The sequence below is a fragment of the Pithys albifrons genome, chromosome 2 (assembly GCF_047495875.1).
Source record: "Pithys albifrons albifrons isolate INPA30051 chromosome 2, PitAlb_v1, whole genome shotgun sequence".
Lineage (NCBI taxonomy): Eukaryota > Metazoa > Chordata > Aves > Passeriformes > Thamnophilidae > Pithys > Pithys albifrons.
The window spans coordinates 99148848-99165629 of record NC_092459.1 but is presented as its reverse complement, the minus strand read 5'-3'; the positions used below and the strand labels follow the sequence as shown (position 1 = coordinate 99165629).

The 16782-nt window shown below is 39.3% G+C and overlaps 1 protein-coding gene across 2 annotated transcripts in view; it reads left to right on the top strand.

Annotated features, from left to right (window-relative positions):
* The window catches only part of SUSD4 (sushi domain containing 4), an 80703-nt gene that overhangs the window by 48755 nt on the left and 15166 nt on the right, over positions 1-16782 (top strand). For both annotated transcript variants that reach the window (XM_071548057.1, XM_071548058.1), the window contains exons 3-5: positions 2539-2751; positions 9949-10128; positions 13476-13664. In XM_071548057.1, the coding sequence (XP_071404158.1) occupies positions 2539-2751; positions 9949-10128; positions 13476-13664 (582 nt within the window). The remainder of the gene's footprint in view (positions 1-2538; positions 2752-9948; positions 10129-13475; positions 13665-16782) is intronic.

Sequence of the window (16782 nt, the reverse complement as noted above, 5' to 3'; positions counted from 1 at the left end):
AAGTGTAATCTGCCTACCTGGATAGACCTTTAGGCTTTTTTCTTCTTCCTTACTTCAAGAACAAGCCATGGAAGCAGTGATCCTGTGCTGATTCCTTGGGTCATCACTTATTCAGTAGCTAAATAACAACTGGCTACTGACTCTGTACAAACAATTCCATTTTCCCATTTGTGTTCCAGTTTCTACTCGGGAATTCCCCTTGGAGTTAGATTTGTCTGCTCACAAACTGCACTCAAGAAAAATAACCTAAGAGACCAACTTACTGCAGAAAATCTTTGCTTGTGAAAGGTCACCAGAAAAGTGGCAGTAGGGTCACAGAATTAGCATGCACCAGGGAAGAAAACATTCTTGCCTTCTGTGTTGGGTTTTGTGCTGATGGTTACAAAATCTCTAACTTTGCATATTTGACTTAATGAAAACTGAGAAACGAGCTTGGCTCATTCGTCTTACCAGGCAAATTGTACGTGACCTGAGCACTTTTCTTTTTTCTGTTGTTCTGAAGGAAAAGCAGTAAGGAGTTGTGCACTTTTCCCTGATGCAGTCAGTAAGAAAGAATATATATTTCAAGGTGGGTTATAATAGTCCATGCCTGACTGCAAATGCTGAGATTACTGAAGTAACAAAATTGATCTAAAATGTCATGTTATCCCTTGGTTTAATGGAAAATAATTAAGATCATCGCTGACATTATTAAAGGATGTGGGTTTGCTGTCTGAAGCATAAGAAGCTTCTTTTAAATCTCCAGTAAAAATGGACAGCCATTCTCTGCTAATAAGTATTTCCTACAGCATGTTACATGAATGTAATGACTGTACTTCTACTTGTTCATCATGTTAGCAAATGATAAAGAGTCTCAGGCAATTTGCACTTGAGGACTTGAGCTGTGAAGCTCAGAGATATGTTTGACTTGGTTGCTGCACTGACCCTTTGGTTCTCTTAATAAACTTCACTGGATGAAGGAGCAAAGCTGCATAACAGTAGATGCTCTACTGCTCTTGTGCTGCTTCAGCAGAGAAGGAATGTTAATAAAATCTCTGTAGGTGTAGAGCCATGGGCTTTGGAGCACTGCAGAGGGGCAGAGGCTGTAGCTGATGTCTCTCTTCAGCACACATGGCATGGAGGTATTCCTGGCCATCAGGTTACCTCCTGGAAATTGTAGTCTAGTTGTGGAGTTCAGCGCAGAACCTGGGCACACATAAAAGTAGCCATGTATGGAGTCAGGAAGAGGCGATCTGCTCTGGTGACCCAACAGTGTCCCCTGCTTCAATGACCAAGAGCAGGTAATTGGACATACAACAGAGTGGGTTGGTGTGAGCCTCTTGTATTCTCCACTAGCAGCTGTCAGCCAGGGGACTGAATGGAGACATTCAGTTCAAATGCAAGAGCCCTTTATCACGTTCAATGTTCTCCATTTGGCCGCTACAGTGTCATAACCAGCCCTTTGGTGGAGGGAATGATTTAGCCTTAGGAAACAGAGATTTATTTTGAAAAGTCTTTTGCTGTAATATCTTTCTTCTTCGTGACTGTGCCATGAAGGCACTCATCCTTATCATGCAGGAAGTGGCTGAGGCACTCTGATACTATTCTTTTAAAATCAAAACATTAAAACTACAGTAATGATTTTCACATTTTCCAGGCATTCCTCCCACTGGCATTAATTGCCCCCCTGCTGTTCGTGTTCCAAAGCTATTTACTCTTTCAGTATGCAGCGCTTGTTTAGTGCTGCACTAAACCGTTGTTGCTTTGCAGTAAAAAAAGCTTCCGTTTATGCAAATCGCATTGAAATGAGTTTGATAAAGTGATAAACAGTCACATTTAATGATTGCAACTGTTGGGGTTTAGTTTGTTATTTTACTGTTAATTTTGTGAAAGGAAAGGGCTTTACAAACTGCCTTCTGGTGTCAATGCAGTAATACAACACTCCCATAACAGTGTTTTAAAAGAATAGTAGGGCCACCAAGCCCATGTGACAGCGTGGTCAAATACACCCAACATCACGGTGTCCCTTTTCCCTGTGGTAGATCTCTCTCCCATCTTGAAATCATCCTGTACTTAGCAGTTGCCTCCTATTTGAGTTACTGTGTCTTTAGATGGCAGTTGAGTTTCATGCCTCTTTCTTTATTTCCTCTTCCTCTCCGCTTCTGACACATTATTATTCTTTCCACTGACTATACCAGAACTCCAAAATCCCATAGTCCCCAAAAGTAATTACAGATACATTACTGAGCAATCCCACTGGTAGGTTGGGTCAAGTGCTTTATTTTTATCCAGGTCAGCCACTTAAGTGTGTGGTTGACTTTGCTTCCTCAGTAGCTGCATGGAAAGACAGGAGTATTTCTGTCACCTGAGCATTTCATCTGTAGCTGAGGATTAGCCCTCTCCTGAGTCTGGAGGACCTGGTACCCAAGTAGGATTGCTGGTGGCCAATAATGGAAGAGACAAGGTCCCCATGATGGATGGATCAAACTAAAAAAAGCGTGACTGTGGCTGCATGAGGAGTAAATGAACAGAGTTTGATTGTGTCTTTGTCTGACATAGGGTTTGATGACCTACAAGCCTGTGCTGACCCTGGAGCTCCTGAACATGGATACAAGACACCCAGTGCAGGTGTTTTCTTTGAAAGCGTGGTGGTCCGTTTTCATTGCCAGGAAGGATACAGGCTTAACGGTACTTCAAAAAAACTTTGTGTGAGACACTTTAATGGTTCCCTGAGCTGGAAACCAAGTGATAAACCTGTGTGCCTACAAGAAGGTAAGTCAGTTTTCTTCCAGCAGTTCTTCTCACTTGTCCATGTACCATGTCTGTGTGTTTCAGGACAAAACACCAAAGGCTGAAGTCCATTTCACTGTGTCTTATTGGTTACATACTTTACTTTCCCATTTATAATCCTCATTTGGCAGTTAAATTTGTACCATGAGAGGCTGTGTCTGTGCATGCACACATGTTGAAAGGGACATAAATGAGAAAAAAAAAAGATCATACGTGTCTCCTTTTAACTAGTTACAAATGGATGCAGAGAGAAAAAACAACTTCCACTGTAAGTAAACTGTTTGTAACTATTTATTAAAGCTGCCCACTTAATATTCCTTGCTGCAATATTTTACTAGGAAAATATAATCAATTTCCAATGCTATTATTCCTGCTAATCAGGAAGTTTAAACCATTATGTTTTATGACCTGTGCATGAGTCAAGTAGAAAAATCAAATATGCATAGACAGCAGAAGTTTAAAGTCAGGATAGAAGTTTACTCCGAGGTAATTCAGATTACTATGGCATGAGCCAATTGATTTTTATTATATTGTATTTTTGGAATTGTGTTTGATTTTAAATAATTAGGACATTAAATTACTTTCTTCCTCTAAGACTTAGATAGAGGCAGGATTAATTTGAATTTCATAAGTATAAATTTTGGCCAGAGCACATGCAATCAGCACAAATTATTTCTTTTTGTTGATTTATTTTTGGTCAACAGAGCTATTAAAATCAACAGACATGAAAAGCGTTAGTTAAATCAAGTGTGTACATTTTAGTGTTGTGACTTCTCCACCAAAGTCATTAGCCATTGACTCATTGTCTTCAAGGTGGAGCAAGTTCTATTTCATGTTGCCTTTCACCATTTAAAATCAGATAAATATATGGACTTCATTCAAAAGTTTTCAAAGACCAAAGGGGCTCATAAATACACTTACTGTATAGGGTCATGCATCACTCAGCATGTGTAAAAACTGCAAGTACTTATTTATGGTAGAGGGTGAGTATGAGAATCCCGTGCTAGGACAGGAGTTTGCAAAGGGATGTGCCTCAGCAGGAGCAAGCAGAGCCTGGAGGACCATGCTCAGGAGGCGCATATGAAGGGAACAATTCAAAACAATGGCCTGTGTGAAAGTGGTGCATGAGATATTGGAAAGACTAGCAAAAGGCAGCTGGTAAGCAGGCCATGGGCTTTCAGGTAGCTGTTCTGCTGGCAGGAGAGGTCTTGGTCTCCTGGAATTGTGTGAGGCCACAGGCTACAGACCCATGAGGTGCACGCTGTGAGCTGTCCCATGGTTCGCTCTGAGATGCCAGCTGATGTCTGGAACATAAAGGCAAAGGGTGGCCAATAGCACCTCATCATGTGGCTGCATTTATCAGCTACAAAGAAACAACCTGATGCCTTTAAAATAACATATGTATGAAAATCATGCCCTCTCCTGTAAAGCCATTTTTCATAATGCCCTTGTCTTTCATCTCATGGTTATTTAAGAAAAAATACACGCAAAGTGGCAGCTGCATCTGTCTAAACTGGCTATTCAAACTACCAGGAAAAGCTTTAATGCTTAGAAAATCAGTTTTCTTAACCACTGCAGGTACCTTCTAGGAATTTTGACATGCATCTTTGAAATGTTACCTGTATAATCCACTGTAGTTGTTAAAATAAGCATTAATATGTTCTACTGAATATTCAGTGAAAATCTGTGGAGAAAGTTTCTGATCACGATGCCATCAAAAGCAGAACTGTCACCAATGTCAGTGTGATCAACACTTGAGCCAGGCATTTACAAAAAAAGAGGAAAATTGGAAGATGTGAATGTGATGGATGATGTGACAACAGTTGCTTAAGAGACAATAATTACTTTCCAGCACAGAACACTTAAAAAGGATTGCTAGCCAATGCCCTGATCAAGCAAAGCACTTAAGCTTGAGCATAACTGTAATTATGTGATTAGTCTTGTTAAAGTTCTGTGCTCAAAATTAGGCATATGCAAAAATGCTTTCTATTATTTGGACCAAAGAGTAAGACCCTGATTTAGGATTTAGTGAAGCAAGTGTTTAAGTACTTTCCTGATTAACATTATAATAATACTCAGGTATTATTAAAACAATCCTAGGGTTTGACAATAGAAAAAAAGAAATTAGATTACAGAATTAGTTTTTTTTTACAAGGCACAATAGAGCCACTGATTCAGAAGAAATACTAACAAAGTCTTGGTGGCTGTCCATGAGACCCAAGCATTTGCTTAAGTGATTTTTAGAGGGTTCCTTTTGCATTACTGGGAGCAGAATTGTGAGAGAGGGGCATGGTAGAGAGGTGGGCAGTGTAGGAACACGGCACATCTGGAGAACAGTTAAGAAAGAATGATAGCAGCATTTGTAATTCTCAGCTGTCTAATGACATACATAAAAGTCTACATTGCAGAAATTCTGTAATGATACATAGAAAGAAATCTGAAATGTCTAGCAACTACTGGAGAAGGAAGAAGCTAATGTTTTACCATTCATCATTACCTATCACAAGGCAAAATAAACTTTATGCTGCATTTACACATTTATGGCAGGGCCTGACTGCTACATGTGCTGTGGTATGCTCTACACACCTCTTGACCCAGTATATATAAATGTCAGATATTGTCAGCTGGGCTTGAACAGTAAAAACACTCAGTACTTTGGAGTTCATTTATTCTCAGGAGTTTAATTCAACTAAGGATAATGTTATGTCTATATGTTATGTATGTTTAATTGCTGTTATGTGTTTACTAGCACAGACTCTAATCACCAATGGATGCTATTTACCAAAGGAAGTAAAGCAACCTGTTCCAGAATGTAATTGATTTTAGAACTAATACGTTTGCCTGGAGCTCTTCACCCAATCAATTTGATTTTATTGGTCTGTCATTTCTCATTAGGAGGCAGGAGATTTTGAGTGTCAGTATGAGAATGAAGTTGCATGACTAGGTACCCAATAAATGCCCTGTCAAAAACCTTTGTGCTTAGAGTTATGTTCTCATGTTGATCTACAGCATGTTGTGACTGTACCTTCCATCAATCCTAATATGGTTATACACATAAATACCAAACCTCTGAGGTAGGAATTTCGTATTTACTGTTTAAGAGCAGTATGTCATGTTGTTCACACTTTAATCTAATCTTCTCCTACTGTGATAATGAGGCTGCTGAGACTGTTGCCCTACTTGGAACAAATGCTAGCTCTTTCCTATGAGATTGAATCGAAATTTATAGTCTACATGGAGATGGCAACTAAGCAAAGAGCTGTGCCCTTCTCTCCCTGTGCTTCTGCAGGCAGATGCCTTTGAGACATCCTCAGTGCCTCCTTCTCTCACTGATGGAGGAGATAAACCTGCAGTCAAAGTAGTGGACTAGTACATAGTTTGGCTACGGCTTTCATGTAGGAGATTTAGCCCTCATTTTTCTTTGCCTTTGTCACTGGATCCATGAGATGACTGAAATATTTTTGTTTTCCCATCTCTTATCTGTCTTGCCAACTGTTTGCTGATTCTTAAGCCTGGTTATGAGCACTCTATTATGTTTGTAAACAGGCTGCAGCACAGTGGCCACAGATCTTAGGTAAAGTCTCTGTGCACTGTTGTAATACAAGCAAAGACAAAAAAGAGAAAGTGTTATTTAATATGCACTAAAATACTGTGTGTGCACGAACTATTTTAATAAAATAGTAGTATGGATTTAACACTAGTAAAAAGCAAGACACAATATTGATCTTAAATGTTTACTTTTAAGGCCACAGCATCCAGATGAGCAGACCCTGCATTATTCTCCATGATGCACCTTTCATGCCTCCTCCCTGTTTCTCTCTGTTCCAGCCTGTCAGTGGTGTCACTAGATGTAGTCAAGGCAAATTCAGAGACCACTCCGCAGTGAGATACATAGGAGCAGTGGACCTCTGCAATTGAATTTACATGCAGACTAGTAAACAAAACAGTGCCAGAGCATGGACTGATGTGTGTGTCCCTGTTGTGGGTTTGTCCAACTTCCAGTAGTATTTCCTAGGCAAATCCGTCAAGCACTTTCTGGATTAGTACAGACCAGGGACAATTTTTGGATGATGAGGGCTCACTTGCAACAGATGCAAGCCATCCCAAACCAGCCAGTACCCATGGATTATGTGGCTATCTCCATGGTGTCTAGGTCATGCCTTCCTTCTGAGTTGCTATGGTGGTCCAAGGGGTCCTGGGAGGAGGTAGGGTGTCCTCCTTCCCCATGGGCAGTTCCAAGAGATGATGCATGATTTGCAAAAGTCCCATAACTATAGTGTTTAACAAATTTTTCTCTTCAGACTAATCTTCCTGTGATGGGGGACACACTTGGTTTGCTGAAGCCCAGAGCTCTTAATGTACAAAAACTGCATCTGCATGAAAGTTAGGTCAAGATGAGCCTTTGCACCTGGCAGGCTGTTGAGCCTGCCAGCTGTACCCCAGCTCTTTCTGCCCCTGCAAGATAAGAAATGTGTTCTTTTGGCTGACCCATTTTAATACTCACATGGTAGATATAAGCAGATCATGTAAAACTGCCAGAAAAGAGTGTAAGTCATAGCCTTTGCTCTTCAATGCTGGCTAAATACCATGTATTTCCTTAAATGGTTTAGCAGCTTCCACGGATTTGCTGAAAAGTACTTAGAATAAAGTAGTTTATTTTCTAGGACAGGACATTTTAAAATTCAGTCACTTACTTTCAGCTTTTCCAAGCAGAATTGGTGCCAGCTAATCCAGTTGTTTGTGGAGAGGTGGCCACTGCAATTTATGCCTGACTAAGTGCTAAACAATATGAATTCAGACACTGGGAAAGCATTTGCTTGCAAGGCATCAGGGAAAAGAGCTGTAATACTGTGGTCCATTGGTCTGGTGTTTAGCTGGTGCTTGTAAATAGGCCTATTTTCAAAGTCAGCCAGGATGTTGCAGGCGAAGGACAGGGCAGTGAGCAACTTACCTCCATTCTTTGCCAACATCTACACGATTAAAACGTTTCGATCTGTAGCTGTTACTTGGAATAATGGGGATGAAGTAGCTATAATAGATCACCATTACAGAATCAATTCCCCCACTTTGAAAGTGAAATCTGGTGTCTTACTGCACCATGTGTATACACATCTCCTTTATTTGTATAGCAACACAAAGCTGTTATGTCAAGAGAGTGAGATGTTAGTTGATGTTATCTTCTGGCATTCATCTTCGACCTCCTCCTGTGTGGCTGCTAAGTAGGTTCTCCATCCATCTCATCCCATCCTCAGGGGTGCCCAGGACAGCCTCTTCATGGCACCATTTAAGGCTTAGTGTAAGACATTTCTTATGGGACACCCTCTACTGTCTCCTCTGTGGATTAACTTGCTAGAGAGAGAGAGAAAACTGTTCGGTCTTTAAAAGTGATGTCTGCACCCTTGTCGTTGTATTTTATAGTCTCCTGTTAGGGCACAGATCCTCCCAGACTTGGGCATTTATAAATGAATAAATTCTAAGAAAACTTCTTGCTGTAGTTTTTCATCTTGCCTGGCAGGCTGCCAGCCCATACCATTACCAGCAGCAGGAGACACCTACAGCAGCTGCCAAGAAGCTAAAAGTAACAAAAGAAATGGAAGAATTTTAAACTAATATGTCCAGGCCACATACCAAAAGTTAGCTAAGTACAATGTATTTTAGAAAACATCCCTGTGATGGGAAGGTACAAAGAAAAGTATGTTTTAACTTGGAAACCAACACTCTTTCACTTCATTCTAGTAAAAGTTAGTGATGGAGTTTCAGAGTAATAGATCACCCTAGTTTGCCTAACTAAAGAAATATATTATGAACTACATTTGCTCTTAGTAGTTTGTGTGTGCTATGTTAAATGACAGTTTATCTTGCTTCTACTTGTGCTTGTGCAGAAACAAACAAGCTGTTGCTATAGCTTTACTTTGTGCATACTCACAGTTAATTGCAAAATTCAAATTTAGACTTGCCTATTCCTCTTTAGCAAGAATTATCCATGAAAATGGCAGAAAATTTCTCTTCTATGCAAATCTCAAGGGACATTTGAAACTTCTGTTCCTTAATAAATATTGCAATCCTAAATGAAGATAATTGTCTCTCATGGTTCAAGTGTTGGGGGAAAAACAGCAAAATGCAGGCATATAATATTTTTACTGTCTTTCTTTTATTTGGAATACTTCTCTGGTTTTGATGCCTGGAACGTTCTATCACCATCTCTGTCATGGATTGACTGCTGGCAGACAAACAGAAATTCTCCCCCAATATTTAGTCTTTTAGTTTCTTCTGTTTAATCTCGCTTTGCATTTTTGATGAGGATGAACCTTGAGTCACCTGGTCTATTCTTCATAGCTTCTTGGCTTGTTTCTTAATTATTCAGTTTTAGCAGAGGGATTCTTCCCCTGCCTCACCCTTCCACTCTCCACAGCTTTCAGTCTTCTGGGTTTTGTTTAGTACTTGGTGTCTTTAGCACTGGTATATAGAGTGAGATATATGCCTGCCTGAAACAGGTATCACAGACAGGTTGTGCCTGTATATCACTGAAGATTTGCAGTCCTTTGCTGAGAGTCTTCTACAAGCACCTGAAGATGCTGCTCAGGACCTTAAAAATCATGTCCTCTAAAAGCACATGAATGCAGGTACATAAAACTTTCTGTTTTAAAGCATAATCAATGAGATTAACCTGAAGACATTCTCAGAACAAACTGTGAAATGGAGCTGGATAAATCTCTGTAAATGTACCTGATTTTCATCTGTGTCTCTGCTAAAACCACAGTCTTTCTGTGTTTCTCATGCTGTATCTGTATTTTATCTTTTCTTTTGTCCTGTCCTTAATGCTGTCAAAGAGTCTTTCTTCACGTGAGACCTTGAGGTAGTCAGAATGTGTGGTGTAATTTACATTCATGATAAATTGAGGGCCAAAATTAACAACATTCTTCCTAAAGGCTCTTATTTGGTTTGTTTAAAAAAGACAGGGGTAATGATCTGTTGTGGCACCTCAGCTTCTACTGCAGTGCTGCAGACTTTGTAAATAATGGTTAACTAGGGAAAGGACATTTTTATTGAAATGCATGTATTTTCCAAACAATTTAAGCAAAGCACTTACATTCAATGCTAACTTTTGTTTAAAAGCTTGATTACTGAATAGTTAGCCATGCTTTTTTAATTAAGTTACTATTTCTTTTTTTCATGAAGTCACAGATTGCCTTGTTCCTCATGTTGAAGATGCAGAGATTCATAACAAGACATACAGGACTGGCGATAAGTTAATAATCAGCTGTCATGAAGGATTCCAGATCCGTTACCCTGACTTAGACAACATGGTTTCCATATGTCAAGACGATGGAACATGGGATAATCTACCCTTATGTCAAGGTTTAGTACTCCAGCACGTCCTGTTTTATAGCTCATGCATCTTGTGATAGTTTGCCAATATTTTTTTCCTACAGTTGTAAGAATGTCAGTGATCTGATAAGCTCCACAGTGCAGTATTTGAATAGTTGTGCTGCTAAGAGTTTTTTGATTTCTCTTCCCTGTTGTTCACTGCAGGAAAGAAGATGCCACTTTCTGAACATACCCATACTTAAAATACTACTTTAAATAATGCTTTTTGTTTGCAAGTCTAAAATCTGATGCTGATACACTGCATTAAAAAGAAAAATACAACCAGGGTAATCAGTTAGAAGTTCAGCAAAAGATGTGATGGGCAACTGATATTTTTTCACCAATTATTTTGTAGCAAGACTTAAACTTCTAACTGCAATTTCTTTGCCTTGTGCAGAGGGCAGGGGTAGAGGAGAGAGGCTGGAACGTGTTTTTATGTCAGAGTTTTCAGTAGAATTGTTGATTAGGTTCACAGTCCATTAAACCTGTAGGTATTGACTGAAAATTCAGAGTGTGCACAGGAATAATTTTGGCCAGAAAAGCCATTAGCCATAGAACTTGTCATATCAGCAGCATAGGGTCCCAGCTCAGCTTTGACTGCGAGAAATGGTTGAGGCTAAGGCAGCTTTAGTGAATGGAAATTCAATAACCCAGGCCTCCTAATACACACATGTTAGTACCATTGACTTAGTTTTAACCAATTCACATCTTGGGAACAAGCTTGGCCTACCGAAGAGCAGTGAGAGATTTTAACTGTCTGTGCTGAGGAGAAGACTGGGTTAGTCTTAACTTTCCTCAAACCCATCTGTCACCTCCTAAAGCTACAAGTTCTCTGTAGGCACTTAATTATACCATCATTTGCAGAGTGAGGGCAGACAGGGAACTGGGACACCTCTTGGGAGTGACAGCGTATCAGACTGTCCCCCAAGGTTCTGTCTTAGACTATGGCAGAAATTTTAGGCATATTACTGGGCTAGCATAGTGTTTTAGATGCCCACATATCTGAATAGTGCTAACAGCAAAGGGGAGTTTTCACAAAACTCTAGAAAAGTGGACACCAGTTTGGAGGTATCTTATCAGCAATGGCATCATGTGTGGCAGTATGAAATGAACAGCCCATGTTTGACAGTGGGTGCACCTCACATCTAATTGAGGTAGATTAAGACTGTTTAGTTAGATGAGATGAATACTCAAAAAGATTAATTTGCAGGTATGTATTTGCCAAAGATCCAGGTGGAAACCTTGGGACAAACAGTATCAACTTGGTAAGCAGAAGTACCACAAATACCCCTTGGGTTGTTACTTTCTTCTTGTGTTTATACTATGAAACACAATTAACTGCTGCTACTCAATAATCAATATTAACTGTTTTTCAAAATAAAAGCAGTGCTAATAAAAGTTAAGAGATCAACTGCACAAGACCCAAGTGCTGTGATTACCAGCCAGGCAGGGAATAGGCAATTCAGATTCAAGTAGCTGCAATATTTTGCCAAATTCTTGTTGCAAAGTTGTCTTCAAAATTTTCTTTTTGCTATGTCAAGCACTAATAAGATCAAAGCCCCTTGTCTACTTGCACTAGGTAGGCTGTCAATTACATTTCTATGGCCCTTTGATTACAACAGGCAGGGGAATCTTATGACACTAAGATGCCTTTTTTTTCTGCCTGAGCAGTGAGCATGTAAGAATCCAATCTCTATTTTTATAATGAGATAATAAAATTAATTACTGATCTGGAATTATGTGAATTACTTAGCAAAAAAAAAAGGCAAAATGAAGTTTTCAAGCAGCTTGAGTTGTTTGGAGACCTGGGAATTTTCACAAATGCTTGGCTGTCATACAAATTCAAGTAAATCTCTGTCCTGCATTACAAGGAACATAATGAGCATTAAAATTCTGAGCCAGCAGGACAAAATTTTCCCTGATACAGTTCAGAGAAGAGTAAGCTTGGTCTTCCTTCGGCAGTCTGTGCTCTTTCTGTCCCACTGGAGGCTACTTATGTCATCCTGCTCAGTGGACTGCTCAGTTTGAAGGAATTAGTGTATTATGTGTGGTGCATACTTGATCAGGACACGAGCAGCAGCCAGTAGATAGGGTACTTGAAGTTTGATTTGAGTAGGGACATAACCAGACAGTCAAAAAGCAATCAAAACCATTGCTCTTGCAGTACAGCACGCTGCGAAAAGCTGCCAAGCATTTTGTGTTGTTTTCTTTTGGTTTCATTCTTCTCCCTCAAAAGACCATTGAAAGGAAAGAACTGCTTGAAATGCTTTTGTAACCTTTTGTTTTAAATGCCACTACCTTACAAGAAGTTCTTAGACTGATTTTATTTTTCCCCTCAGGCTTTTAAAATTAAGGGTGTCCTATGAATATTGTTCACAAATTCCTAGTAGTGGCAAGAGACCTATTTATGGATTGCCATAATGCAGCTTCCACTGATCACATTACTTAAAAAGACTGTTTTTCTTTCCCTGATTACTAGTCATCTTTTCTCCATATTACTGCAAATAAAAAAAAATCAACAGTGTTAAGCATTACCCAGAGGGTCATTTCTAAGGCCATGAGGAATGACACATTAAAAGGACATGTCATCTATTAAATTCACTGCTCTCTCTTGTCCCAAATATGGTTGGTGATCATTTAACCATCACTGTCACTGCTCAGTACCATCCATGATACAAATCCCTCTGAAGTAATTCTGTAAGTAGAACTGGAACATTATCAGTCATTCTGACTACATTTGCAATTTCTGGTGATAACAGGTACCTTAACTTTTTGATAATCTAATCTGAGACCTCGTTCAGTGTTTATCATGAGACTTCTACTAGGAAGTCATGTTCCTTTAGATTTTCTCAAACTGGAATTTCAAAATCATTAATTCTGCCTGCAAATCTTTTACAGTTGCATGCACTTTATTACAGGGGCAGTTTTAATATTTAACATGGTTTGCATGTCTGTCACTTTTAAGAAGAGGAATAAAACTCATGGTTTATATAAATGAGAATCTTCATTTATTAAAAATTCTACCTCAAAAAGAAATTCCCATTTTACAAAATTGGTGAATGTTTGTGAAACAAAATACTGTCACTTTCAGTAAACCTCTCCTGGATTTGTTGGGAGTGAATCCCATACTAGCAAAGCATGTGGGCTAAACAATAAAAGGGTTTGAAACATGATAATGAAGCAGAGGTATCTGAGGGAGATCAGGCAGACATGCCATTCATCCTGGAGAAGATGAAAAATACCGCACTCCTCGATTTAGAAATTGTAACTGAGATGTGTGAAAATGACTGAGATAAGCACTTCATAATAAAAGAAACCTCCCTCTTCTTAATTTGCAGGTTGCCTGAGGCCACTGGTTCTTCCTCATAGTTACATTAACATATCTGAGTACGAGGCCTCCTTCCCCGTAGGAACAGTGGTGTATTATCAGTGCTTTCCTGGATATAAACTAGAAGGGACAGAGATCCTTGAGTGCATGTATAACCTTATCTGGTCAGATAGCCCACCTAGGTGCCTTGATGTGGAAGGTAAATGTCTTATTGCTTGTTTATCTTTCAATTTTGCAAAACGCGCATGCTCCGTGTGATTTTAACTCAGGGCTCTAACTACTGTATGTGCTGTTCCCACTGGCTGTGCAGAGCCTCTCTGGGGTTTGTTGCATGCAGCCCCCTGAGGAGCACTGCACCATCAGCTCTCGCTGTTCCATAACTAGTGCTTGCTCTCTCAGTGTCCAAAGTGCAAGAGGGAAAGCTCCTAACAATGATTGCTATGCCCTTAGAATGTAAATCCTTTGCTGCCTTTCTAACCAAAATACTGAAGAAGTTATGGAATTCACATTCCTGTGCAGATGGTCCGAGTTCCTGTACATATGGGTAGATTTCCATGATAAACTGAAAAATACTCCATAGAAACTCTTAGTTTGGGCTGTGCCGGCTGCAAAGATTATTCAGTGCTACACAATGCTGCACACTTGAATGTTGTCTCTCGTAGTAGTTAACCTCAAAGAAGGATTGGCAGCTAAAATGACTGAACTAATTTATTGATCAGGAACATAAAAACCATTCAGTGTGAAACAGAAGTAAATCGTATCAAGCCAACAGAAATAATCTGTGACTAAACCTGCAGTGCTGGAATGGAGAATATTGTAGTGCATTTAAATTTGCATCCCCTACATTTAGAGAAGAGATACTGAATGGATTGCTCCATACTTTCTCAAAACTGCATGAACTATCCTCCTCCATCTTCATAGCATAGCTTGAATGAAACATCCTGGGGAGTCATCAGAATCCAAATACATCCTTTGCATTTCATTCCCCTAAAAGGACTCAATTTTTGTTCTATTTCAAGCCTGTGGGAAGCTATCTATATGTAGGATTTAGCTAAGAGCAATTATAGGAATTCATATGTGATGCTTATGTCACTGAACTAAATGCTAAACATTCTGGAAGTGCAAAAATTTGCCAAAAGCATCAACAAAGGGATACATTGCACAAAAATAATTAAATGATCCTTATTTTTAACTTACAATTCAAGTTCCAAGATTCAAAAATGCCTTTGCAATTTTGGAATGACAAGATGATTTTTTTTACATTTATTTAATGTACCATAAAAGATTAAGCTGCAATCAGCTCTATGTAAGCCTTTTTTTGGAAGGCTTGTCTGTTGTTGTTTAGAGCATGGAGAATACATTTAAAAATCAGCAGGGCCTTGTTAGGTCTAGTCCAAACAAAATAACTGATTTGTTAAAAATTACAATTCTTCAGTTAGGAAGGTAAGAGCATTAAAATACAGAAATTCAAGTGCATGAAGCAGAAAAAGTTGTGCCTTACCCTCAGTTAACACAGGAGCATTCCACCTCCTATCAAAAAAACTGACAAAACTCACATCCTCGTTGTTTATTGCTTGTATTGTAAAGTCACGAGAGGCTCGTTTTCTTGAGAATTTAAAATATGAGATGAGAACAGCTGCCTTGACTGTTCTACATTTTAAATAACAAGTCAAAAGTCATCATCCCCACTCAACTACGATGAACTGTGATGAAGGGATCAGTGTGTGTCACACACTGGGCAAAGCACATCTGGGATGCCTCCTAAGTTTTGGGTTGGATTCAGCCTCCCTTTTAATCACTTTCTTATGGCTCTCCTCAAATGTCAAAACTTTCCATGGTGTATTCATGTTGGCATTCCAGTGGTGCATGTGTTGAGTGAACCACAGGAGACCAAAGTCTGGAGCATAACCCTTGCAAGAGCTGGTTCTGCTCAGCTTTGGGGCAGCATCACTAAAAGGTCACCCCTGACAACTCCCTTTGTGAACTCTTCTGGAGGTCTGCTGCAGCAGGTATGCAGCGAACTTCAAAATTAAATCCAGATAAGGTAAATCAATGTGAGATGCCCTCAATTGAAAGTGTTTTCTCAAGTGATTTATGCAAGGAGTGCTATTCTCCAGAAATCTTGTTACAGTCCACAACTCTTAATTAAGGGGACCAAACTCCTTCCCTGCATACTTTTTATTCTGCACCTTGCATTCCAATGTCAAGCTCATTTTTCAGCATTCCATTTATGTGTGCAGTGTAATCTCTCCAAGCACTATTTTTCACAGAGGAAATCTGCAAATAACAAATTAATTCCATTTATTTCTTTCCATGTTCAATTAAAAGTGTATTATAATGACATTTCCTGCTCAGTATTTTAATATGGTAATGATTAAAAGCAAATGACTGTTAGGAAGTTATTGCTAACCATTTTAGAGCTTTTATTCTCCCATAAGCAATGCTGCTTGCAGCTTTCTCATTTAGATATATGTTCTTGTTGAAGCCTCCACAGAAGGGATTTCTTAAATTTGTGTGTAGTCACAAAAATACTATATGTCAATCTTATGAACTTTTCCCTCTTTGTTAGGCCAAATAAATTCTGAATGAAGGGTTTGTACTTCCATTTAAATAAGCAGTTACACCAGGGACCACTCAGCTTCTGTCAGCTTTTTAATACTTTCCCTTAATATTGCCAAGCACGGAGCTCCCACCAGCTCCAGCGAGAGACTAATTTTTGCTGATAGGGAAGAAGATTTGTTTTGATAAATAAAATCAGTACTGCTTTAGTCACAGCAGTGCACAGACACTGTGTCCCCCTGTACTGAAGAGCAGCCAACAGAGCAGAGATGTGCACTGGCTGCTCAGAAACTGCTGTTTGCATGAGAGCAGAGCAGTGGTTGTGGCTCAGGCAAATGAGGATGCCTCTAGCTCACACTGCCAAGTATTTGCTGGTACCTTTAAATGCTTGTACCTTTGCCAGATTTAAAACATTTGGATTGATTTTTGAGTGTCTGCCTCAAGCAGAATCATTTGGGAGACTTCAGTTGAAATGGTTCAGCTGGAACAGAGAATGATGGTAAAGGGAACAGTGCTGATCTACCAGTGCTAGAAAATCTTACAGTCATTTAGAGGATTAAGTGAAGCATCTTAACACTGAATTTTCTTCAGCTTTCTTAATTTCCTTTCTTTCTAGTGGAATTCCATAATTCTGCAGAAACTTTTAAAACTTTCTTTTGCACTAAAACTCAATAGACACTTCCAAGAATTATGAAAATTGAAGGAAAATGTGGTTTCTTTGGTTTTGGTTTGGTTTATTTGTTTTCTTTAATTTATCT